Genomic DNA, 27,656 nt, shown 5'->3' with positions numbered 1-27,656 from the left:
CTCGTCTTAGCTCCGACACAGTCATGTCTGCACATTTTTTTTTTTGCCGTACGTTAATTTCCTCATATTTAACGTACTTATCAGAAACAGGCCATCTGCATGGCTTCATTGATGTTGGCTCAAGCACAGCAATTCCAAGCAGTCCAAAAGGTTCTATTTCGCCTTCAGTTGGTTTTTGCCCAATTGGGACTAATTTCCAAATGGAAAATTCAATTGTTTCCAATTGGAAATTTCCCAATTGGATCAGTTCTTTTACTTACTCCACATATACGGTTGTAGGAAAAGATATTGTGTTAACTAAAATAAATACTGGTTCTAACCGAGTCGTAACGTGTCCGCGTCCTGCTGGCCGGATTTCAATCCTTCCATCTCAAAGGCAAAGCCTGAATTGGCAGCGCCCGCCAAATCGCGGTCTTGTGGCCTCGTAACGTCATCAAATCCGGCCGAGAGTTGTAGTAGTTGTAGAACTCAAGTGTCACTGTCAAACACGCCAAATACCAACTCCAGAGCAATGGCCGTGATTTTTAGCTCGCAATGCAGACAACACCGACGACACAAAGAACGGATTTGTTGGAGAGTGGGGCCTAATGCGTTAAATAATTACGAGGGACTTTAGCGACTAAAGTAGTGAAAGGCGAAAGCCTGAGTGCCCCATTCTGCTACGTAACTGGCACGAATTAATAATTAATTATTAGCTAATGAACTAATTAATTAGGTATTATTTAATAATTAATTAGCTAGACAGTTAATTACTTAATTAGACATCAATTAGTAATTGATGAATTATTTTGTTATTAATTGGCCATTGATTTAGATATGAACATATAAGGCACGCATTTGCGCATACTGTGGAGGTGCTCTGTGATTGGTCGAGATCTCTATGACGTCTTCCGCCTCGGTCAATCAGACCCGCCGCAAAAGCGGAACACATTTTGTCCACGACAGCATGAGCCATTAAAGGCTTTCGCCTTAAAATTAAGGCAAGGTTTAGATTGCTAGAAATCCCACTGATTGCAGCATTATTTGTGTAACGAGAGAAATAAAGTTGATTCCATCCATTCTAGTAAGGCGCTGATCGAAAGTCGACAGTCACGATTCACAGTTGCCATTCATTGCAGCTTCGTCTAGCGCGCCACTGCCGCAGCAAGACGCTGCCGGTCACGCCGAGCATTGACCCTTTCGGTGGCGTACAACTATGTACAACGTTGTTTAGCTCTAGGCGCTCTGGAGCCTAGCGCAAGCCGCCTAGCGGCCTAGCCTGACAGCGGTGGCGGTGGTCTTGGGTATTACCATGGCGGAAGAATTACTACGCTACAGTTGGCAAATGTGGCGAAAGCTGGCGATGCGGCTGTACGCGATGTCGTAAACTCGGAGCCTTTTGCAGCCCAGCAAGAGATGAACGGAGAGTGTATTTGGTGCATTTAGCACAGCTGACCGGCCTTTCTGCCACGCCTTGTGTCGAGGGTGCTGCTCCAAGCATGGACGCCTCTGCGTCCGATGTTTCCGGCCGCCTCTCAAAACGAACCTCGGTTGCTTCCAGCAGGGTGCCCGAAACCGATCTAGTGCCACTGAACTTCAGTCACACTTCGAGAGGTGCGCCTGTTCCCCTTTGCTCCCTCGCAGCGCGTGCGTTTATGCTGAGCAGGGCTCCTGTTTACGCCTGCAGCGCGTTGCATGCTAAAGCAGTTGGACAATAATCCGGATCGCACATTTTAATTTTTGCGCCAGCTATAGTGTGCAGTTTCGGTACCCTCTACCGTTCAGTCAACTTGTTGATGCTACATGATGCAGTACACCATCATGCTGTCTTTTTCATGACTCTGACATCTGCGTGCTGGAGAAATAAAAGGCTGGCCTACGCAGAAAGCATCAGTTGCTCACGTTGAGTTAAAGTAGTTTAAGTACCGTACTTAACTGTACGATAGAGATATGCCTGCAATCGGCGATGCTAGAGATTTCCTTGCTGTTAAATATTGCATCTTGCCCGGTCTGACGGTATTTCGGGTGCTAACGCCTGTCAGGAAGTTTTGACTAGTCTATGCTTGCTTTTTCATTTCATTGTTGTCATCGTTGGTAGATAAGTTGCTTTCTAGCTTTGATAGCTGTGCTGTTTACTAGTGGCAACCCAAATAAATCTTCTTTATGCTATTGGTGCTGATTCGAAATATTCAGAATGACGAGAAGGAATTCTACAGAAATCTCTGCTGTTACTTGCAGGCATAAAAAATGAGCTATTACTTCATGAAGCCGCCATCAAGAATGATGTTGCTACGCTCAAGCACCTTATTGAATCAAAAGTGGATGTCAACGCACGAACACATGTAAGATTAGCTTTTTAGGACTTCTGGAATGTATATGGATACCTTGTGTAAAACATTGTTTTCGCATGCATTTGCCGTCATCGCAGATGGAAAGGGTACCACTGCACTGGGCTGCTGCTCATGGTCACCTTGAAGCCATGGCAGCCCTCATCCAGGCAAAGTGTGATGTGGAAGTCACTGACAAAGTGAGCTCGTCTTCTGTGGCATAGTATTTATTTGTTTACTGGTGATGTTTGCTAGATTGCAGTAGTTCAAACGTGTTCTACAATACAGTGTGGCCCAATCATTGAATGCATGGCTGATAGAATTGCATGTGATCGAATCTTGTGTGCGATTGTGTTATTGCTGTCACCGTCATGACCACTGATTACATGAAGACTTGTATTGCCACTCATACAAGATTTAGTATACCTGTGCTTCCCCAAGAAAAATGACAACAAAAAGTGCAATAGCACATCTTTGTTGAATGCATATTTGGGCAAAACAGTCTGCAAAATAGCACCCCTGTTAAATGAAATCTTGGTGAGGCTGAACCAAAGGCATGTGGGAATAAACTTTTCAAACTTGTCAGGATATAGGTACTGATTCTTCATGTACATATATGACTGTTTTGGATACTGCATGATTAGAATCTTGCTTTCAAGGTATAAACTTTAGAAAATTTATGGTGCATTTCAGTATGGAATGCGGCCACTGCTGATGGCAGCATGGTTTGGACACCGGGGAGCCGTTCAGCTTCTGGTAGAGAGTGGAGCCAGCTGCCGGGCAGTAAACCGGGTATGAAACATGACAGCTTGTCTTAGTTCATCCCGTCTGTGTTAACAAAGTGATGACCCAATATCTAAGTAGTTAGATTTTTCATAAATATTGAAAGGTGTGGTATAGCTTTAATAACGGATAGTTGTGCTGATGTCTCTTCAGCTTGTCATTTTCATTGTGATGTGGTGCCATTCTTTTGAATTAGCTTCCTAGTTGGGAGACATTCAAATATTTGTTGCGGTGATTTTTCAGACATCATTTCACTCAGTACCAGAGTATACTAGTGTTGTCTGTGTGACGCCGCACCAATTGAAGCCTCCATCATCGAGAAGTGCCAGTCACCTCCTCACTGACTCCCCGAGTTTCCTGGATAGACTGACTACCCTGCCCCTGTCCATCTCCAAAAGCACCATCCACCACCCACCCTTCTAATTTTATTCTCCAGAAGTTTCACCACCGCCAAATCATCTACCTCTAACCCTACATCAGGCTTCCACCAGCTATAAGCACACAGTGCAGTGAAACAAAAGGCAATGAAAAAATTGAGTTCAAGAGTACAATGTTGAAAGCCCTCAAGTGCCACTCTCCAACCACTTCTGCACTCCAGCCACTAACCTAGGGAGTGTGTGATCCTCCACCTCAACCCACTCCATCTTCACCATCCAGAAGCACCATTTGTCACTCAGCTCTGCCCATCTTCATCCTCCGAAAAAATTATGCATGTGTGAAAGCTTGGCTTAATGTAAAAACAATGAAGTAATTGAGAGTAAATCCAAATTCTATCACAGCTGTCTTGCCCTGAGCTTCATGGTTGTTTTGGCAATTTATGTTTGTATTGTCTACTGTATTGTAGTTTCAAGTTGCCATGCTACTTTGCTTACTTTGTTTTCTTCATTAGAGAATTCATCTGAGACAGCTAATTATGAATGTGCAAAATGACCCGAATAGTGCTTGTGGTACATTAAAAAAGCTCACAGAAAAGGGGTTCTAGGCCTGCTTTCTAACACGTTTCATTGAATGCATGCTGCAAAGAAATGCTCATCCTGCGTATTATTGCCTTGAAGCATCTCAAAGCACTAATGAGACTGCCACCACATATTGATCAACTTTGACTTTTATAAGAGCGTCAATTTTGTTTAAACATATTGCATTTCCTTCACATTGGGGTCAACCTAATGATCAGAAAATCGCATCATAAAAGATTGACTAGATGACTCCTCCCCATTTCATTCTATTATATATATTTCAGACTTTTAAAATGCTCAGCATATTTAGGCAACAGAGGTGCATTTTGTTACCATTCTTGTGAAGAATTGTATGCATGGGTCAATTTGTTGTTCATCGTGATCATTTCTCTTTGCTTTGATGTGCAGCAGGGGCAAACTACGCTGCATTGCGCTGCCCAAAATAACCACCACGAAGTCCTCGCTTTCATGCTTGACTCTACGGAGACCATCAAAGTCAACGCCATTGACAAGGCAGGTCTCTAATTGCCTCTTCAGTGCTGTTTTGTGAGCATGCATTATCATTGATGGGAGCAATCTTTAAAAATGTTTAGCCTGAACGCGTATGCCAGCCGAGTTTCAGTTGACAAATGCAGTCAGTGCGAGCACTTGACATGCTTTCTTGCTGAGGAGCTTGGTGGAGAGAAAAGTGGCACATGGCCTTATTTTATCTGAATAATGAAGTATACTATATGCGAATATCTCAACAATATTAAACCAACCAGATTGTGAGTGCATATTGTGACGTTTTGCTGCTTATTGCTCTGATTTTACAGAATGGCCAAACAGCCCTGCACATAGCTGCTATTAACAATTGCATGGAAATTGTAGAGAAACTGCTGCAGTACAAAGCCGATCCCAACATCAAGGACAAGGTGAGCACTACTAAGCTGTACCTTCTCACGGTGATGTTTGCATGAGACAATCATTTGCGCAGACTTGAGCATGCATCTGGTTCATTTAAGCAGTTTCAGTGCACATTTGCCCAAATTTTACTCGTCCCTGCGCTGCGGTTATAATTTGCACACCATCATACTTGCCATTTGTTTTTACCTTCATTGTCTGGGTTTTGTTCTCACTTTTGTTTCTTGCCTTTGTTTGTAGATCCAGAGATATAGCCACAAAGCTTGGTTTGCATGAAGGTAACCCTCTTGTTTTGTCTTTTCGTTCATTCTTGCAGTTTATTTTGTTGAAAGTGAAAAAGTAGTTTACAAAAATGTTTTATGCTTTGTGCTGGTGCCGAGACATCCCTTTTTATTATTCTTACATCATTACCTTGCAGCTCATTCTGCTAAGGAGTGTTTTTCAGAAAGGTTATAATGTATAAAGGTTATAATTTTAAAGATTTTCCTTCCTTGCAAGTTTGTTTCTCAGTTGAGTAATGGCAATTGCATGCAAGCATCTCAGTGCAAATAGATATCAGTTCATTCTCGCCAGTTATCATATGCCCTGATACATCTGTAGAAGGAGGCAGTTGGGTGCCTGTGCTTCTGTGTTTAAAAAGTTCTCTGCATAATGTATACATTGCTTGTACAATATTTAAGACCCGTATATGTCAAAAGATAAACGACACTGACCAATAAGAAGATGAAGTGATTCTTCAGCGCCTCGTTCAATATGAAGACGAAATGAAGAATTGTTTCCTTAATATAGTGTGTGACAGATATACAAGCCATCTTGCATATGAGGAGGGAGGGGCAGGTTGCAAACACTGTGGTTTAGCATGCTTTCTGACGTCTGTATAATCAATGGCTTGAGATAGAACTGCAGTCTCTGTTGTTTTTTTTGCAAAGAAAAGCTGATTATTATCACTGGATGCCAGGAAAGGGATGATCATTGCCAACTATGTGGCTATTATTATTTAAAGTGACAAAGGAAAACAGAATGCTTGCTGTACTGTTATTAGAGGTGGCAGTTTGAATTTTATGGCGTAGACCCTGAAAACTGATACCGTGTCATTTTCTTGTTGGCAGTTATAAGCTCACTATTGACACTAACAACCAGAGAGCATTAAAAAAAAGTTTATAACTATATAGTTAATTGACTGCCTAGTCATTATGATTTCTTTATAGCGGACATCTGCAGGGCCTGACATTTTGTTCTTGAAAAGGTTTCCTTTCAACCACCTAATTTTTTAAGATTTTTTGTTTATTCTGTTTAAAACTTCTGGCACATATTCAACTGTGGAATTGTATTAATTTGAGTTCACCTAGTGCAAACTTTTGGTTTATTCACCCTGGTGCTTTTGTCCCATCAGCATGAAACAAAAGAGTGTCAGCTTAGTAACTTGGACAAATTTGCAATCCTCTATATGTTATCAATATCAAGTTATTAGCTGCCAACAGCTACCTGTATTAGTTCATTTTTTTCAAAAAGAAAAGAATGCCATGGCTTGTTGTTTATTACTGTAATCAGTAGTGTATGCTTCTGATAATTGGCAACATATCACCTGTGATATTGTCGACAAATGATTTGATTAATGAGTGAAAGAATGGTTTATGAGGTAGGGGGTGAAAAAATGTGTCTGTGCAAATATTTAAAAGGGATCATGTTCTATTTTTTGTCTGCTTGTTTCGCTAGTCTGGCTGCACAGCACTGCATCATGCTGCACAGCGAGGCCACCATCTCGTGATGAAACGACTGTTGCAAAGTAACAAGATGGACATGGATGACCCAAACTATGTGAGGCTGGTTTCTTTCAACAAGGCTAGCTGTTAATGAGAAGATTCCAGTGCAAAATGTGTTTGTCATTGCTGTCAGCAAGTGTCTGTTCAACCTAGTGTGGCTGGGAGAGGGCCAAGGGGCACCCCACAGGAGGTGCCACCTCCACTCGGGTGTGAACTGCATCACCAATTCGTGCCTGTAACCATGTGTGGTGCTTTATGCTAACTTTTTCTATATCACATAGAGTGAAGGTTCCCATGCAAGGCATGTCTATGTTTGCTATCGTTTTGCGTTCATTTAGGCAAGCCTGAGTAGGAGGGATTGGTGCTCAGGCACCCAGCATGAGCGTACCTTACGGGCTGAATCTTTTCGTGCATAAGCATTATCGGATAAAGGCCAGCATTAGTTTTTCACGTTACTGGTTGTTTTCTCGCCATTCAACATTTTGTTCTCACTTTTGCAGTGAAGAACAGTAGTTTAAGTTGCAAGAAGTAATGTTATTGTATAGTGTAAAACTGAGTCATGTCTAGAAGTCACCTCATATAATTCATCTATTCTGATTCATGGTTGCCGTCACGAAAGGACAATCACTTACTGATGTTCTATTACAGGCAGGGTGCATTGTTCCAATCAAGAAACTCCTCATTTTAACGTTTACAGTTAATTTTATGTAGTGAAATGTGTTACAAAATGTGGCTATCAAGTGATCACTGTCATGAAGCCACTATATTAGTGGTTTCGCTTTCTTGAATTGTCTGTGTCAATGAGAAAGTTTTACTCAATTTCTAAGTAAAGCAAAAAGTGTTTTGAGCAACTTAAGCGTTGAGCAATATTGTTGTAAAAATCAAGATCCAAAAAATGCAACGTCAAAAATGCAAAAATCTGCTGCAGATTATGGGGTTGCATCTCTCGCGACCAGTTGCTCAAAGCAGTGGACACACCCCATGATTGCTCACACTACAGAGCGCACACTGACCACAGCGGACCGTGCTCTTGGGAATAAGAAACAATACATGCTAACACCGAAGAGGCATTTTTTTGCTGCAGCAACAATAACGCCGGATAGCAACAAAATACGCTGACGAATTGAGGTCGTCCAGCTCATCAGCAAGGTTACGAGTGATTGTCCGTCCATGCTGGGCAAGGGATATATTCTGAAGCCGCAGGGGTCAAGGTCGTGGGGAGGCTTCGCCTGCTAGCAGAGAGCAGAGTTTGTGCATGCTGAGAGATCAGCATATGCTAAGTTCCCAATGCCAGAGTTGGTATCCTTCCGCTAGCATAGGCAGCAGCCCTTGTGTGTGGTGCTAGCACTGCATGACATAGGTGCTCTATTTTTATAGTTCAGATGACTACCATGCCCTTAAGGTGAGGATGACTGAGGGGATGATATGAGATGAGTTTCCACAAGACGCAACAGAACTTTTTATTGAACATCTTTCCTGAGGCTAACACTGTGCAGTGGTCACAATACTTTGGAACCTCAACTTCACAAGCAGTTAAAAAATTTCTGCCTTGTGGCAAAAAAGAAAAAAAAAGAAAATTCCAGGAAACGAAATTTAGTGTGTAAAGGACAATGCATTAAGTCAGTGGGTACTCTGGTAGCGCTGAAATCGTGCTTATGGTCCGTCAATCACTGCTGATTGATGCTAGGCAAAGAAAGAATTAATGCAGTTTTTATTTTAAATCTTTTGTATCAACTATTTTAAAGGGACCTTGAAAAGATGTACTAAGGCTAGAAAATGTGCACAAACGATCAATATTTCACCACTCATCTCCGCAACATAAAAATTATGGTAGCAGCGCCGGCAATCAAAACTGATTCTCCTCCTATCTCCTTCAACTAAACACATGCTGATGCTCAAGGATAAGTAAATGTCACAACTTCACCCCACCGTACCACTTTCACCACATGAGAAGTTCCAGTAAGAGGGCACATCCAAAGGGCCCAGATTATGTCAACAGGTGCTTATATATAAACGAACATGCGGCGAGGTGCCACCCTACCCATTTGTGAGCAGTCATGGGGAAGCAATTTTTAATTATATTTGTAAATTGTAGCCCACGCAGAGCTTTTCACTCAAATGCTCAAAGAGATCACACCTACAGAATTTACACCTACAAGAGATCACACCTACCACAGTAGTGTAAATAAGTCATGAAATATAGAATTTCTCGCTCCATTTATACTACGGAGCATGTTGTAATCAAGCATCAAAATTTCATGAATAGAAATGTTCTTGAGCAGGGCCTTATTTGCATTTACCTGGCTTTTGCATTGCTTCAGTAAAAGATGTTAATTTGAAGCATACTTTTCTATGTTAGCATCACTTGTAATTTACAATCATTTGAAACAAAGTTAAGCACAAAAGGCAGAGCATTAACTTAACATGTCATGATTGTCATTATAATGATATTGTTTTATACGATAGTACCAGCACAAAATGTCTTAGGGCAGCACCTGGTCTGCTTGGAACAGAAAAGTGGAGCATCACTGTTTAACAAAAGAGATACCCGGAAAACATCTTGTCTGCTGTACCATTGATGCAAAATTATTTCCTGTGAAACCGATGATGAATAAAAACAAAAGTGCTTAGTCACTTGGCACTGACTCACCCATACAAAACAGTTACCTAAAGCAACGATCAAGATAACAACTTTCTGTACCCTTGTAGCATAAAGGCATTGTGTATATTTGAAGCGTAGAACAAAATTGCCACACTCCTGTACTCCGCCAGCTTGCTGCGTTTTACAAAATGCCAAATGTCTCTTTTTAGGAGAGAAGCACGCCTTTGCATTTAGCAGCACAGAATGGTCACCAGGCAGCTGTGCAGATACTTCTAGAGCATGGCTGTGATGCTTTGGTCACTGACGCTGTAAGTATATTGGTTGTATGAAGAAGAAATGGCAGTTGAACCCTTATATAAGAGACATGCATTGGGGAGCAGTTTTTGTCTCTTATATGAGAGGTCCCTTATAAGCAGGGTACCACATTACCATTTTCTAACCTGACCTTATTGTGATGTAGGCATCCTATGGCTAAAATAAGCAGTAACGAAGGATATATTCTATAGCAAAAGCGTTTTTATAGCTTTCACTTACTCATTGCATTTGCTTGGTGGACCACCACACACTGAACACACCTCGCAACTTACTGTTGAAACAGTTGTAAATATTTGTCTGTTTCATGGCTGCTTTGATGCTGTTGTTCAACACAGTTTCTTCCAGCTTGAAAACTGGGCCAAGAGCCTCATGGCCGAGAAAGCCAAAACTGTATATGTTGGCAAACTGTGTTTGCTGCGATTGCAAAGTGCCATCGCAACGTGACGTGGCACTGCAACTAGCGATTCGCAACTCCAGAAAAAAATTGCGTGTCTGGTAACACTGCAAGAACTTAAGCCTAGAAAGTGCCGCAAAACCATAAAAATAGCCAGCTTACCACCAAGGTGCTAGAAGCAGCCAAAACTATAAAACATCACGAGGAAAAATATCGCTCAGAAATTTGTTTGTTTGACAAAGGGTAATAGAGGCTATGAGTAGCAAGTCTGTGAATGTTGCTACCCACAAAAAATAAAAAGCATACGAGGCATTTCTGAATGGAGTTGAAACTGGTTGAATAGTAACCAGAGCAGTTTATTTGTCTTCTGCTCTCGCCAAAGCAGAACCGCTTCTGTTTTTATGTCTTTTATTTTAGTCTAGGCTTGGCTATGTCTCGCTTTCTAGGCACAATGGCTTGTTTACGTCAGCAGCAACAGCTGATTTCCCTCTTTGCATGTACCGGATGATTTATTGTTTATACTGAAATGCAGCATAATATGCAATTTCCACTGTATTCTTCAGACTAGCAGACGCAACACCTATGGTGCTTCTTGATAGAAAGCTCCACTAATTGGAGAACCCAACGAGCACTCCTGGTAGGCTCGTGCTGATGCTCAAAAGCACAGTCGCACTTGTACTCTTTATGGCCAGCGCATCCTTGTTGCATTGCAACTGCAGGTGCTTCTTTTAGTGTTTTCCTAGCTAACTGACCTACTCGTTGTTTGCTGAAGTTGTAATTAATAATGACAGCGCAGGTATGTAGTGTGTCTCTCTTCTTTGTTTTCACTATGGCTGCAATTGAACCTGGCGATCGGTGGGGCGGTATCTAATGTTAAAATGTCTGTTACAAGTGAGTCTGAGTATGAAAAGTCAAGGCTAGCATGTCCTTTATAGCCAATTGTCTTCTACATACAATGTGTGTTAAAAAGAGGTCCAGTTAAGGGAAGATATAGTGCAGCCAACAATTCGGGTGAGTGTCTCTTATACCCAATTGTCTGTTATATCTGTGTCTCTTATAACGGGGTTCAACTGTATCTCAAACTAGATTTGAGCAGTTTAGTGCTGTTACCTTCCCGCTAGCACAGATTCCATACTTCAGCAATAAGTTGCAGTGCCTTTTCAGTTTTGTGTTTTTAAATGGGACAAAGGTGGTATGTGTCTTCTACGTTCAATATTATCTGTTTAGCCAAGCTTTTCTCTTTATTATGATCCTGTTTCTGTTTTTTTGTGTGAAGAATGTCTTTTCTCTGACCTAGTCTTGTCTTTCTCCTCGATTGCAGAAAGCACGAACAGCACTGCACATTGCAGCCTCACTGGGCCACCTTGACGTGGTAGAAACACTGCTGCAGTTCAAGGCTTCACTTACTGTCAAGGACAAGGTGAAACAGTGTTTTGCACTGGTTGCATTTTTTCTGCGTACCGCTTAGATGGTGAAAGTTGCCTCCTTGACTTTGTTTTCGTATTTTCACTTACTTTTCATCATTTACCTTTAACCTGAGGCAGCTCAGAGAACACTTGTATGCATAGTAAGTTTGGCGTCCTCGGTTTCTTTGTTTTTAAAAACTTGGCTGCTGTTGCTCATGTTTATGTGTGCATGCATGTACTCTTGTGGGGCCCCAGTGAGCCCTCCCTTCTCTACTGTTTCTGTCTGCTCATAGCATATCAAGTGTCTTCACGTGGCCAGTCTTGATGCCATAGGTAGCTTCGGAGGTTTCTCGCAAAGCTGTGCTTTCCGCTGGGGGCATCTCGTCGCGTTGCTGTGGTTGGAAAAGGCGCTAGTGAATACCATTGTGGTCTGGCTAAGTTGCCTGGAAGAAATACCTGAGAGAATAACAGAGAAAAGTTCCTGCCTTAGCACAGTCGTTGTGGCACTGTGCACAGCATGCAGATGTCATGGAATCAGCTCTGACTTGCAGCACATTGTGCCTTCTTTCGGTTAAATTATCTTTGTGAGTGGTTACTAAGAAACCTAGTGTCACTAAGCCCCCATCCTCTTGCTCCTACTCACCAGCATGGAAATATGCCATTGCACCTGGCTGTTCTTGGATGCCATGCCAACATGGCTGACTTGCTGGTGAAGAAAGGAGCACTGGTGAATGCAACTAACAATGTGAGTGGTGCCCCATTCGTTGCTGTGTGAACTCATATGCAGACTGTTAGCATAAGAGCTTGTAAGTTTCTTTGTGTGTAACACAACTTTAATGCAGGATGCCTTCCGTTAAGATTGGCGAAGCATGTCCAAAAGATAATTTAATTTTGCAGCAAAGGTGTACCTTGCAGTTTTTTTTTCACTGAAAAGAGCTCAGCTTTCTTGAGCTCTGTATTAGCTAACCCTGGGTTGCAAGCCGAGTCTGAGCCAAGTACTAAAGAGCAGAAGGGCAAAAAATAGTATTTTATGCTGTCATCCACCAGTTTTTTAATTGTTCCTGATAATGCTGAATTAAGAAATTAATTGCATGATTGATGCATTCTTTTAGCAAATTATTTTTTCTTATGGAGAATTAGTTGTTTTTTTCTTTATTATAGTTTCCAACCTTGAAGCAGTTATGTTGCATGTTGCTTGGCTAACAGTGCAGTTCTCTGGATATTTGTAACTGCCTTTCTGAGCATTTGTAAGGTAGCAGTGTAAGTAAGAGTCTTGTTTATTACAAATGCTTCATAACAGATGAACCACACTTTCATCATATCTGTGAAGAAAGGTTACTTATTTATTCATTTATTTTTGCATACTTCAGCCTCGGTGAGGCTGTTGCAGGAGTCGGGTACAGTACAAAACACAGCAACATAGGAAGTAAATATACAACATTATGAACAGGCTGTTAAGAATTCTTCTAATGATAATGAACGAATGTTGCCTGGTAATAAATTCGAAGCTTCAATGGTATGAGTTTGTTTTCATTGATAAATGACAGTCACTTAGAGAAGGCAATGGACAGTGCTGAAATTTGTGTGTTTCAAGTATCAAAAATACTGTTGTTTTTTTTTCCTTTATTGGTCTGCCAAGTTAAAGGTGTCATTTAAGATGTCTCCGCCACTATGGCTCAGTGGTCAAGACCCTCAACTACCGAGTCAGAGGACAAGGTATTATCCTGTCTGCGACAGCTGTGTTTCGAAGGAGGCAAAAAGCAAGGCGCCCATGTGCTATGATATGTCAGTGCATGTTAAAGAACTCCACAGATGGTTGAAATTATATGGAATGGTCAAAATTATCTGAAGCCCTCCACAGGAGCGTCCCTCGTGGCCTTAGTTGCTTTGGGACGTTGACCCTTCAAGTGTGACCAAGACATTTAGGGTGTCGTTGTAGTACTCCAACTCTTGAGGATGTTGGCCATCAAAGAAAGGTTGTAGCATTGGGCAGAATGAAGAAGATGGAGGAACAGCTTTTTGGGAGTAGAGGACATTCTGGGAAAGACGTGTGGTGGCCTGTTGATGCATGGCTGCAGAACAAAATTGGAGATATCCTTTTTAGACGAAGTGTTGCCACTACGATTAGTACTTACAAGTTGTCACTTTGCGCAAGTTCTCACCTGCGTCGTGTGTGTTGTTTTACAGCGCCTACAAACACCCCTGCACATAGCAGCAGAGCTTGGTTTCACCGAAGTGGTTCAGGTGTTGGTGAGCCATGGAGCAGACCTTTTCCTTCCTGAAAAGGTGTGTGTGCATCTGTTACCATTCAAAAGCTCCGCATAGGGCTTGTGATTAAACAGGAGACTAAGGTTGCTGTAATAGTGTACAACTCAATTAGTATTGTAAAACAGGAGGTAAAAGTTGCTAGAATGGTGCATAATGTGTATTGTAAAACACAGAAAAGGCTCTTAATGTTGCAGTCTGAAACTGCGGTGCCACAAGCAAATGTAACCAGTATGTGGCAGCTGTAATAAGCACTGGGAATAACCTAAGACGCTACACTCTTTTGTGATGGCTGAACACCACACTGCTTTTGTCTCTGTCTCTCAATTGCTGAGTGGTATACAGCAATATGGAGCAGCATGCCTTGAGCTGCCCTTTTAATCTGTCAATAACCAAATTCAGGGGCTTTATACATATCAGTCTTGCACAGGTAGAGAAGGTTTACTTTCTTTTTGCTCAGAACATGAATAATCCTGTCGCTTTGAAAAATATGGAGAAGTTTATCATGATTGTGAACCTATGAATGGTTCCTGTAGTGGTACATACATTATTCTCCAGCAACCTCTAGTCCATGGTTCTGAGTGTCGTCTTTGATAATTTAGTTCTTAAATTTTATTTAGTTTAATAAGAAAAACCTCATGGAAGCAGGCTCTTTTTGAAAATTGCTGCACTGTATGTATGCATGCACATTTGTACGTTCATAGAATTTTAAGTCTGCAAGTATAAACAGTGAAATAAACTGAATGTCTCTGCTTCTTCTCCCCTGGCCAGGGCGGACGAACAGCACTGTACATTGCTGCACGGGGCAGCTACACAGCAATAGTGGACATGCTTATTACAGCAGAAAGGGAGATCAAGCATAGGAATAAGACCAAGGAACAGTCTGTCACAACACTGCAGGTGAGATTGGCAAGAGGCGTGAATGTCATTTAGTGTAGCCTTTGGTACTTCTTTGTTCTGTGACTCTGGCAACTGTCAGCAGGACATGCTACTGTGAACTGGGACGTGCACACTATAGTAATGAGGAAACACGGGTACCTGCCCTACCTTTTTTTGTGTATGTGTGTTGCTAGTTGGACTGTTAAATAATGTATTTACTTGCATGTCGAGTGCACTTTTCTTTTTCTTTTTTTTTGAAAGAAAGATCTGAGCTATTTTGGGAGGTGTAACTCATGATATGGATAAAGTTTTCCAAATATTAAAGACTAACGTAGGGGATGCATTCATATTGTGTCAGTGATTCTTTATGCAAGGGTGGAAGTGCTGCACCAATTGCGCCATTCTATGCCAATCTGACCTGTTGTGCCAAGCTGCGCCTAAACATCAATTTACACGGTAATTGACCATCGAAAGTGTACAATGCCAAATTTACCTGAATATTATCGTTGGTTGTGCAACACAGGGTGCTCACTGAAAGAGCACGCAGCCGCATCTACTTCCGCAACGGTTTAATTCACTTGTGGTGTTTCTCATAAAGCTGTTATTGCCGCAATTTTCATGAAAGGCTGGTAACACGAGCTTTTCTCCGTTGAAATTAATAGCAGCTAATTCTTAAACTGAACATTAAAAAGACAAAGATCATGGCGTCTTGCCCTATCAAGTCCTGGAGCATCAATGGACAAGAAGTGGAAGCTGTGACAGATTTTCTGTTCTTGGGCTCCAAGATTACCTCGGAAGGAGACTGCAGCCATGAAATTAGGAGACGCCTGCTTCTGGGAAAGAGAGCAATGGTTAGCCTTGACCGCCTAGTAAAGAGCAGAGACATTAGTCTGCCAACCAAGATCCGTATAACTCGTGCTATGGTCTTTCCAGTTGTGATGTATGGATGCGAGAGTTGGACTGTGAAAAAGGCTGACCGCCGAAGAATTGACGCGTTTGAATTGTGGTGCTGGCGAAGACTCTTGAGAGTTCCTTGGACTGCCAGAAGATCAAATCGGTCGATATTGTCGACCATAAACCCTGACTGCTCATTGGAGGGTCAAATTCTAAAGTTAAAGCTCAGCTACTTTGGTCATCTGATGAGAAGAGAGGAGTCGCTGGAGAAAGATTTGATGTTGGGAAAGGTTGAGGGTCGCCGGAGAAGGGGTAGGCAGCGAACGCGATGGTTAGATGGCATCCTCGAGGCACTGCAGATGAAGTTAGTGATGTTAAGAAGATAGTGAGAGACCGGAAAGCGTGCCGTGACATGGTCCATAGGGTCACGAAGAGTCGGACACGACTGAACGCCTGAACTGAACTGAATTGATCCAACTGCTGTTTGTCTATTTTTCTTTCATAAACTTCAGCAAAAATATTTACACCCATTGCACATTCCCACTCATGTATCCACATTCTGCTTCCAGCTATATAGTCACGCGGTTTCATTGCACTGTGCAGTTTGCTGCAATGTCCCATTGTGCCCTGCGGTGAAGCATCCTCAAAATCTAAGGCGGCCACTTAGGGCAGAGCCATCAATTAATACCACTGAGTAGCCCTGCAAAAGGGTAGAGAGACTTTTACGATTTTGGAGCTATCCTTCAACCTTCCCAACTGTGCAAAGCAATTAAAGTGCTCCACGAAACCGGGAAAACTTGTTTTTACTAGGGTTTCATCTCAAATGCAGACAGCTGTCATGCAGGTGCTCGTCAGGTGAAATTACTGTAATGCAAGCTGTTTTCGGCAAATTTTTTTTTGTTCCATTCAATACCTAAAACGTAGCTTAATTTGAACATTTTTTCAGTTCTATTGGAGGCCTTACTGTAGCTGTGAACAGAAAAATGCGCTTGATAGCATTTAATGCCATCAGCCTGCTCCAGAGTTTTCCAAAATAGCCCATAAATGGCTCCAAACATGCTCTGAGATCAGACTTCTGCTGCTCCAAAGCTGCTCCAAATTATAGTGGATATTTTTTAAATCTGCGTGCAGCATTCCTTTGCTTTTTCTTTAGATACCAGTGCAGTAAGTCTGAGAGAACAAAAGCAATGCTTGTAGGTCCCTAAGTCAAGTCGACCTATGCTAACGTGAAGAGGTTATTAGAGGTGAACTTCGTGCATGAAGCATATGCAGTCAAAACCTGATGCAGATACAGTACAACCTCGTTAATTCGAAGTCATCGGGACCACGAGAAATCTTCGAATTAAGCGGGTTTTCGAATTAACCGAACACACCAAGAAATAAGACTTAGGCAAAAAAATTTGTTGCAGGAACGTGTTACCTTTATTCGGCATATTTTGAATTACTACTGAAAGTAATCAGAGATGCTGGTTTGCCGCGTCCGGTAGTTTGCGGCTCCTAAGGTCATGCTCTCGAGTTGGTCAAATAGACGAAACATCTCTGAACTTCCACCGCGGCACTCAACAAAACTGCGGATAACGTTCAGCGATCCGATAACTTCACCAAGAGCAGGTGCTCGGGGAGGCTCGTCGGTGTCATCGCGCATGTTCGTACCAGCAGTGATCTCACTCTCCAAGTCAGAGTAGCCAGTCTGCTCTTTGCTCTCATCCTCTGCGCAGAGTGCATTGATGCGGTCGCAATACTCCGCTCTCACCACAGACGGTGAGAAAGGTTAAATTATTGCGTTCTTTAAAACGGCAAAACCATCCATTGCTGCACTTAAATTCCTTGTGCCCAAGTTGTAGAGCTAGGTCGTTGGCCTTCACCCGCAGTAGCATTCCATTGATGGGAGGGTGGGCAGCGTTTGCTTTCTGCAGCCAGCGAAGCAGAGCAGCTTCCACATCTTGATACTTGGGAGCCCGCACTCGTGACCGCTTCGAAGAATAGGTCTTGCCGTAAGCCTCTAGTATTTTTTACTTGTTGCTCAATATTGTGGACAACATCGAGAGGGGCACGCCATGCCTTTTGGCCAACTCGGTCTTCGAACAAGCGCTCTTGCCTGCTTCCTGGATCAAGCAGAACTTCCGCTGCAGCGTTAAAGTCTTGTACTTTGGCATTTCTGCACTGCTACGGTCACAAAGCTAGTACTTCTGCACAGTCCCGCCCAAAAAAACGGCATAGTAGCCGACCCCTAACCACAGCGCACAACACAAAGAAATGGCGCAAGCGAGACCGGCGCGGCGGTGGTGGTGGCATACTTGCAGCGTCGGAGGCACGGGGGAAGAGTGGGCGAAGCACACCAAGGGATGGAGTGGGGCCGAGGTCACGTGATAAAAACCGGTATGCCTGCCGTGTTGCAGTGAAGCACGTCTTCTCCTCTGCAGGCGCGTGTTTCGGCGGTGCGCGAGGCGCACTGTGGACCGATTTTTGTGCAGAGAGTGCTCCGGCTGGGGCGCTTCGCCTATAAATCATCACCATTACTATGTGGCTTTGCCTCGCGGCTCCGTAGGGCCGTCGTTTCGCCGGGTTTGCGGCGAAACATGGATCAGGCATTGCCGCATAGCAGTACAAATTTTCGAATTAACCGGGCTGGTGCAGGCCGCCTGTTCGAATTATCCGGCCAAATTTACATTGGAAAATACGGGACCGCAGAAAACCTTCGAATTATCTGGGATTTCGAATTAACCGAGTTCGAATTATCGAGGTTGTACTAGTAAATGTGGCACTGCTGGTATTTAGTACCATATGAGAGGACAACAACGAGGAATCTTGTTCGTAATAGTTTGCACTATGAAATGTGTGAAGTTTTTTTTTTGGGTTATACACAGAGACGTTGAGATTCCAGTGCATGATGGCTTAAAACATGCTGTGTGTGAGAAATGGAGCTGAAACTGTTCGGCCACAGTGACGTATGTATATTTCTCACCTGTCACATCTAAATTTGACACTATGTATACAAAAAAGTGCCGTGTGTGAGAAGTGGAACCGAAACTGTTTGGCCATAGTGACATACATATTTCTCACCTGTCACATCTAAATTTGACTCTGTGTATTGGCTCACTCAGCTCTGCAAGGGTTATGGAATTACGTATGGGCAAATCTAGGTTCATCACTTTGTTGTAGCTCAGACATTACAGTGTGAGTTTCTGGGACTGCTATTTCGCCTTACACAGAGCTAATTGTATTGTATGTGCTTTAAGTGCTGGCACACACAAGAAAGGACTATATTTTAGAGAACAGTCTCTGGCAAGGCCTGTTGGCTTAGATGAGAACACTGGCATGCCTGCTATGTTGCACTTGCAGAACATTGAGTAGGTGCAGGAGAAAGATGCAGAAGGTAAAGAGCAAGCAAGGGAAAGACAAAAGGGAGCAAGCAGCAATCATATATTCAATCCACATTGCACTCGTAATGGGCAGTGGGCATCTTGATGAGACATGACTTGAAAGCATGTGAACAGTGATTTGTGCCATCCAAGACAAGCCTCGTGTACACTTGTGCGTGTGATTGGGATAGGGCGACATGGAAGCCGCGATAGTAACGCCGATGTGTGTGGAGCGTGAATGGTGTCATTAAGGTCAGGATTGCTGCTACCGTTGCACACTTTCTGACCGTGTATGCTTTGAAAGTTTGCAGATAATGCTCTTACATGATACCAAACAGTTCCAGTCTCCTTAGATTTGGCAGCATATGATTGCAGTATGCCACATACAGTCCAGATACACTAGAAGAACATCAGCAAGATAATTTGCCCCACGTGGTGGACAGAAAAAGTAAGGGTGAAGTGAAGTTTAAAGTTTAATTAGGGAGTTCAAAACAAAGTTACAAGCATATACACTGGGAGGTCCCACGGTACAAGACTGCAGATGGGACCTCCCATGAAAAGAAATTTCAATAAGTAACTAAACAATAGTAGAAATGTACATAACTTATATTACTAAGCAACACGGAAAATAAATAGCTAGATACATAGTGTAATGTGCATTACAGAAAGATTTAAATACAGACAATATAATACAGGAGAAGGTACAATAAAACACTCATTGATGCCACAATACATAGGATAAATAACAAAAAATGGATATTGAGTAGAAAAATTTTTAACTTGACCTTGGACAATGAAAGTGTATTAGTTTGCTTGATGTCTAAGTTCCAAGACCTCTTGTGCTCTTGCACAAGACCTCTTGTGCTCTTGCCGAGGCCTGGGACTGGACGTCTGGGTCCCAGCTGGTGAGAACAGCTTCCCAGTGTTCCAGCGAGGGAGATGGTACTAGATCTGCCGGAGACGAATCCTCCGCGCAGTCCCAGATTATATGATCTAAGGTGGCAGGCTTGCCACACAGTTGGCAGTACGGATTTACTATTTCCGGAAAGATTTTGCCATATGTCCAGGGGTTTGGCTGCGACCGCGTTTGCAGCCGCCGCCACATGGTAGCCTGTTCTCGGCTTAGCGAAGCCTGCGGAGGAGGCAAGCTCACCCTGAGCTTTTTGTAATAAGTGGTAATGGCCTGGTACGTATCCATTGACTCACCCCGTCTGGCACCCGCGTCTGAGATCCCCTCACCAGCTCGGCTAACAAAACCTCGAGCATATTTGTGAGCGGCCTCGTTCCCCGCGACGCCCGAGTGAGCCGGGTCCAGTGCCGTCATGGCTTGCACTGTGTCAATGTTTTGCATGTCTGTTGTGTTGCGAGCGAGTTGTGCTTCAATCAATGCAGCCGGGCAGTCGGCAGTTCTGCAACAGCCTTGTGGACATCAAGGAGGAGAGTGTGGCAAGCGACCAGCAGCAGCACTCGGGCGCAGAAAATGTCGAGGATGGGGAGCAGTTGCAGCAGCAGCGGCAGCAGCAGATGCAACGGTTGGCCTGGACACTGGCCAAGGAGATGCTGGCACCCAATGACTGGAAACACCTTGCACGCCACTGGGGGTTCACTGCTGAACATATCAAGGCCATTGAACACCAATACACAGGTGGTGCATTAGTGGCAGCCTTGCTGGAAACGTTGGCATGCTTTCCAAACGAGTGCAGCAAAGTTTTTGCTTGCATGTCTCTTAGGCAGTCAAATGATCTTTATAACTCCTGCACCTATGCGTGCTGAAAAATCTGGCAAAATGCGACGTTTCCCTGCTTTACTAGAAAACTGTGCCCGTGGAAGTAGTCTGCCTCAGTTTTGCGCGTGGGTTATAGGCAAGCGACCGACAATCTTGATGAGTCAGTCGTACCAAACTTCTTGATTTCCGTGACCAATGTCGGCTCGCTTCACGAGGAGTTTAACTAGTACTTACTGGAAGCAAGCCCGACTAATGCACGTTTTAAGTCACGGACTATTGGCATGACGCAACTGTACGCTACCCCAAGTTAGCGAATGCCACATCGACATTGTTGTGCGTGGTTAATGGTAACTGTGGTGTTGAAAGAATGCTCTTTCAGCTGATATATAATTCTAAAGTCTGGCAGGTATTGTATGGAAACTTTTCTATGTTAAGAAGGACGTGTAAAAAGTCAATGACTCCCTTTTGTAAATAAAACGTTTCATGTCCGAAAACTGGTCCAGGCTCTTTACTGCGAGTAATAATTAATTTCCTTAAGAAATGCAGAATTTCGGAATATTTTTTTGAAAGCTCTTGATTTTTCTGTGCTCAGCAGCCTCAAGTATAGCTCTACTAGTTACCCGCTGATTAAAGAAATCGAATAAATTATTACAGCTTGTAAATTTAAATTTAAGCTGAAATAACGCGAATTTCAAAATGTTTCCATGAAAAACTCGATTTCTTCTCTATTATGAAGTTGAAGAATGGCGCACGACCTTTACCTGCCAAATTTGAAGAATATATAAAACCCAAAATATGAACTACACTAATTATGGTTGGCAGTGGCTAGTTCACAGGGTCCATCCTCTGCGTCTTCAGTGTAAAGAAGGTTAGGCTTAGCATCACTTATCATGCAGTGTGCCACCAGCACACCACCAATTTTTTGTCACATTGCTGCGAAAGGCATGTCATTAGTGTGACAGCAATGTATTTTGCTACTAGTTGACCCATGAGCTTTCTGCTGTCAATTTTTGTACATATGTAGATTTATCATTTATTCAAGCTATTTAGCGATTTCCTTTGAGTTTGATATAATCGGTGTTTGACGGCAGTTGCCAGTGGCATTAAGGAGGGAGAGGACCCTTTTCGTTGTCTCCCTCTGCCTCCAACTCGTGGCATTGGATGTCTTCGTCATCATTTGCTGGTGTCAGTATTTTTCTTGTTGTTCCTCTTGCAACCACTGCAGGCAAATCCAGCTACAAGGAGCATGGTTACCGGATGTTGCTCATCTGGCTGCATGGTTTGCCGCCAAACACAAATCCTCTCAAGGATCTCTTTGAGGCACTGGTCGCCATTGACAAAAGGGATGTCGCTGGTGAGTGCACTTGCACCTAACTCTGCTGCCTCTAGCAGAATGTATGGAGAGGTATTTGTAGCTCTAACAGTAGGCTTCTGACTCTCTGAGGCAGTGTCACAACAAAATAACTGAAACCGCGTGGGAGTCTGTGACTCTGGACCCTTCTGGTGTACTGTACTTACGCTAATATAATGCGAATTTTTTACTCAGTTCATTCGTTTTAGAATGCACCTTGCATTTTATTCAGATCTAGGTTGGGATGAATACATCTAGCACTAATTTTTAATGCAACAGTGTTAACGGCCCTGTTCACTGAAAATCCAACATTGGTGCTGACGTTGTGAGCATGATGCTGAATTATGAGCATGGTGCTGGCGGGCGGCAGCTGGTAGCCGACATGGCTGTGCACTGACTAGATGCACGGTTGCCTAATGTTATGTTTGGCAGGAGCTGCTGTCCTCTCCTTTCATATGGGAGGGTAGTATCATAATCAGCCTGCCAGGACCCCTGCATTCACGTTACCCCGAGACCACGCAGGCATGTCCATACTGCTTGTTTAGAGCGGGGCTTTACATGTAGGCTGGTAGCCTACTTATCGCATGATACCTTTAATGGCGGAGCTTAAATTTTTTTTTCTGCTGATTCTTAAAATAAACGACCTCCACCGCCAGGCATTTTTTGATGACCTTGAGGTTTTGTGACGTGCTTGCTTGTGTGCATGGGGCAAAGGAAAGGGTGGCTGTGAACGTGGCAGTGCTGGTCATTCAGAAACGGAAGGCACTGAGAGAGTTCAAGGGAGTAGTGAAAGGAGAAAATGGGCACAGGAAGTAAGTATCAAGTTAAGAGTGCCAACCGATATATTTAAAAAAACATGAGGTCACAAGATTGACTTTGACGGAACTACAGCACAATCTTGATGATATGAATCTCACAGAATCGCAAACATTTTTTTAATCACTCAGAAGTTTGTGTCACTGATACAAACAAAATTCATATGCGTAAGGAGGAAAAATGCAATCATGTAAAGGAAATGCAGATAATTGCCACAACTCACTACTCTCAGTGCATACAGTGCGATTGGCAATCGTGACATTATCGATTTGTGGTCTGCACACCACAGCCAACTGCTCACGGAGTTAGTGGTTAAGGCAGTGGTTTTTTATTTCTAATGGTGTGCAAATATTTAAAAATTTTATTAGCAAATTGAATATTTTCTTGCAATGAACCAGGTAGTAAATTTTCAAAATTATTTTTACAAATCATGTACGTTCTCCGGTTTTTGAGTAGTTTCTGCACAACTGGCACAAAGTTTAAGTGAGGCACTCTGTGTTTTTTCTTTTCTGAAACTTTTTTTAAAAAATGGCCGCGGCGTGGTCCATATGTGATCGTGCTGATAATACTGGTACTACATGGCCTCAAAGATTTGATGAGTTGGCAGGAAATGAGCACGTTTAGCAAACCTTAACATGATATCTGATCTCGAAGGCCATGGTTCGCGCCGCTCATCTACTGAGACATGTTACTGATTCAGTCGTGATCAGCAGCAGCAGGATGTTTTTTGACATTGTGATTATAGAGTTGATATGCTCACTTCATGTTGCATACTTCCTAGTGGAGATCAGTGTTGAAACTTCTGACAATTATATACTATGTAATTCTATTGTGTATAGCACTGTACTGCATGGCTGCCACTAGCACTTCACTGCACTCTGTGAACACAGATTATTTTTACCAATATTTACCAATGAAATAAAGATATTTGCTTGAGAAAGAACAACTGGTAATAACTAGCTAGGTTATTAAAATGTTATCAGCTAGGTTTTTAAAATGTTTAAGAAGCACTGTTTGCACACCCTTACTATTTTTGCCACTGGAGCTTAAGCTTTCAGTAATAGGTTTGCAGTTTGGGATGCAGTACAGTGAAATCTCGTTACTACGAACACCACATTAACGAATTTTTCAAATTAACAAATTTTTTTAAGAATCCCCGGCAGATTTGCTGTTTTCAATGTAAAACTATTTCAGAATTACGAATTTCAAAATAGCGTATATTTCAGAATAACGAATGTATTTTATTTCTTCTCCTATACTTTTGGAACATCAGTATTACGAATTCGGCTAAAATTAGTAGCGCCGCAGCTTGCAACTCTCACGTGAAACAGAAACTGCCGTTTCTGTGTGTATGGTCCGTGGGCTGTAGCTATCATAATCAGCACATCTAGTACCAGCTTCCAGCGCCACCATGAAGCTATGGTTTATTACGCAGTAGCCAGCAGGCCTAGCCGCCTGCATTTTTTTCTTGTGTGTCGTTCGCGGGTCGGTCGTTTGTGCGTGCTCGAAGTTGTTTTTTTTTTTTTTTTTTTTTTTATGCCGCGGATTATCTTATTGCGAAGTTTGTGCTAGAGCGATGATATTAGCCAGTGAAGTGCCAAGAAGATATGAACGCAGCCGCTTTCACTGCAAGAAATCGACGCAAGGAAAAAGCAATTCGGCCTCTACAGACAGGTAGCATTGCCCCATCGACTGCCGCAATCATTTTGAACAACCGAGACAAGATTTTCAAACTTCAGGGAGCATTGAAGATGAGGTCATATCGAACTCATGTTTTTTTAATTTTTTGCCCATGGACAAAAAATCCATACTTTCATCGCTTGGTGCAATCACGCATGCGATGAGATGTTCTGCAAAGTGGAAGGTGTATGTGCTGTAGTGGTGTAATGTAGTGCATGGTCATGTTTGCTGCATGCGACAGAAGAAAATAATTGATTTCTTCAAATAAATCAGCTTTGGAGTTAGTGCAACATTTTCATTTGAGGTTTTGCTTGTCTACACACGTGCTCACTGCCAAGGTATGTTATTTGCATACCTATGTTTGACCACTGGCTTATAATCGCTGATTTTTCATTACAACAATATTTCAAAATAACAAATAATTTTTTGCGGTCCCGTGGGATTCGTTACATCGAGATTTGACTGTAATAGGTACTGCCTTGTGACGTAATGGGTATAGGACAGAGTTCATGCTGGCCTTAGGAGGTGTAACAAAAGCAAGCCTTAGCTTGCCTGCACGTTTCAGCATGAAGGCATATCAGTGGTATTTGGACCTGGAAGCGATAAAACAGTGATGACATTTTTAATAGTTCTCGCAGGTTAGAACTTGTTGGTAATAAAAGGGCCTCAATACAGAATGTAACCTAGCTCTTTTTTTCTTCAGCGATCCATGCTGGAGGTACAGAACGTAAAACTTAGGAAGCGGATACCTTAGCATTGGTAGTCTGGATAAATACCGTCCTCGGGAACAAATAAAAGCAAGCAACTGACTACGCGACTTATAATCTTTGCAGAAAAAATCCGAAAGAAGGCGGAGGAGAATGCATATGGACCACGGCGCTTTAGCCCCAGTCGGCTGTGCCACATGTGCTGCCTGCTGTGATCACCAATTGGGCACCCACTGCTACAGCGTCATGTGCTTCGTGCAGAAAAGAGAAAAGAAAACACCTGGAAGGAGGTGGAGGATATTGCACGTGGACTGTGGCAGTGTAGCCCCAAGCCGACTGTGACTCGCGTTTCTGCCTGCCATGATCGTCAGGCCAGCCCCAACAAGTGCCTACACACCGTCTGTGTTCCTCCCGCTTGCTTTGTCAACAACAAAGAAGAAAGAAATGTGCCTCGCATCACTGTCTCGCACGGTGGATCAAAAAAAGGGAAGCAAGCCTCTGTGTGCCAAGCTGGCTCTCACGGTGCAGCAACAGCATTGGTTTCCTGCTGAGACAATTTGAGAAAGGAGCTCACAAAGCAAAAAAAAAAAAACAAAAGGCAAGACTACTTCTACACACACTGTTGTTCACGAAGGCTTGGGCGTGTAAGAATGCTTCCAGCGCAGATGTAATGTTCCAAGAAATTGCTGCTGGTAGGAGAGTTTGTGCAGCCCTTGCAAGTCGGAGCAGCATGAAACAGCTTCTGTGTTTGTTGCAGCAACATGCTGTGTAGCAGCTTGGTGGACATGCACATTGGGAAGTGGCAAGCTTGATCTTGGCCTTCCTTGAACTGAGTGCTCCTAGCTGGAGGGCTAAATTAAATGCAGGCCTTTAACACCAGCCCAAGAAATAAAGCAACCCCACGTGTTTATAAAAATAAGTTTAGCTGTTCAGGTCAGCTATTTGTTGCTGGCAGAACAAACATCCGAGGACTGCACCAGAGAGGTGCTATACATTTGAATTCATTCTTTGGATTGTGTCTGGTACAAGCAGCAAGATGGGCGAAAAATAGCTGCGTTATGATATTAATGCAAAAAGACATGCTGTAAACCCTGCAGTAGTAGGTCTTTGTGGGAATGGCATAATGTGAAACAGTTTATAGTGATTTCTTTGCTGAGAGAATTGTGAATTCAAAAAACAAAAGCACCACCTGTTCAACTTGCTTTTGTTGTGGTCTTTGGAGGTGGGTGAATAATGGTTAGGCCATTAATTTGCAGAGAGGATTCTGCCCAGCTGATGCTGCTGATGACTGAAGCTGATTCATGTCTGAATTTAAGCGCGTTATATGGTCACCAGATGCATTCTACCGAATGCAGTGCTGTAGTTTGATGCGGTGTCCAGTGATACAGTGTCCGATTACCTTTCACTTGTTCCCATGCTGTTTTGTTTATGCTGGTTGTCCCAGCTAAATGTAACCAAGGTTTTAAAGAAACCCTAGACTAGCGAAACCAGCTGAGGCCTGTTGAGAGTCACATAGTCTAATTGCAGCATACCTTTTATTCTCCAAATTTTTAACTTTTGGTTATTAATATGATAGTGTTATACCCCGTTCTACAGAAAATCCAGAATTGTTGCACTGTCAGTTAAAAATCTCTGATAGGTAGTATAGTCAGCAAGTGTCATGGCTGGCCATTGATTAGTCAATGGGCTGTGTGATGTCTCAGGAGTTAACAACCCAGGTACCACCGTTGAGATGGGAATCGAACCCACCGAGACTCCTTGAGTCCAAGTCGTACTCACTGTTCTTGGGACACACAGGCATGTTCATACGGCTTGGTCAAAGTGGGGGTTTTATACCTCTATTTTGTGGTCTTTCACTTAGTGTGGTATCCTATGACCATACGATAATGCATATGTGTGGGATAATAAAGGCATGAATTGGAGGGTTAGTGGGTGAGCAAGCAGCAGAGTTCATTTATGCGATAGAGGATCTGCAAAGGGAGCAGCTGACAGGTGCCCTTAATAGTGTCGCGTCGTGCCCAGAAAGCACTCCTGATAGTTTTGGCTCGAGGAACAAAATGGCAATGCACAAGTTGCAGAATGTCTTGAAAAACAGCTAAATGAAAATTTTCCACCAGTCTACTAATTTCGCAAAGTTGTTTTTTACCAGCCGTAAACATTAACTCGTGCAATAAGTAAAAGCCGCTTTAGCACCTCGAGATGCATCCCTGAGAACAAAATCCATTTTTATCTGGAGCGCTTTCCCCGGTGAAGTTTTGTATGCTCAGTGGGTGAGAGATATGAGCGAGTAGGTGGCCACGTGTTAGCTTTCTTTGAAGGCCTATAAATGAAGCTACGCAAGTCGTGCCTTCGTGGAAGCACCATAGTTAGCCATTTTTTGATCTGTTCTACAACTTAATCATTGATGCTCTTGTTCCCCAAGCCAATAACTAAAGAATAGTAAGTTAGTCTTTACTAATTTAACCAACTTTAACAAATAAAAAAATGTAATGTAGACTAGGCCAGGTAACTCTGCTATCAGTTGGTTTCACTATTCTAGAACACTCCC

The 27,656-nt window shown here is 42.9% G+C and overlaps 1 protein-coding gene across 1 annotated transcript; it reads left to right on the top strand.

Annotated features, from left to right (window-relative positions):
* The first annotated feature begins 1,110 nt into the window (after nucleotides 1–1,110).
* Nucleotides 1,111–25,705, top strand: LOC146199625 (uncharacterized). Its single transcript, XM_084595148.1, has 15 exons — nucleotides 1,111–1,593; nucleotides 2,218–2,321; nucleotides 2,408–2,506; nucleotides 3,000–3,098; nucleotides 4,454–4,558; nucleotides 4,861–4,959; nucleotides 6,665–6,766; nucleotides 9,523–9,621; nucleotides 11,344–11,442; nucleotides 12,075–12,173; nucleotides 13,616–13,714; nucleotides 14,465–14,593; nucleotides 20,221–20,473; nucleotides 21,780–21,908; nucleotides 25,235–25,705. Exons 1-15 carry the CDS (start codon nucleotides 1,479–1,481, stop codon nucleotides 25,321–25,323), a joined length of 1,719 nt encoding a protein of 572 aa, XP_084451274.1. The 5' UTR covers nucleotides 1,111–1,478; the 3' UTR covers nucleotides 25,324–25,705.
* The last annotated feature ends 1,951 nt before the right edge of the window (nucleotides 25,706–27,656 follow it).

The sequence above is a fragment of the Amblyomma maculatum genome, chromosome 2, assembly GCF_055883805.1.
Source record: "Amblyomma maculatum isolate TAMU_Amacu chromosome 2, ASM5588380v1, whole genome shotgun sequence".
Lineage (NCBI taxonomy): Eukaryota > Metazoa > Arthropoda > Arachnida > Ixodida > Ixodidae > Amblyomma > Amblyomma maculatum.
Note: the sequence above shows the minus strand (reverse complement) of the source record. Positions and strands in the feature narration are given on the sequence as shown.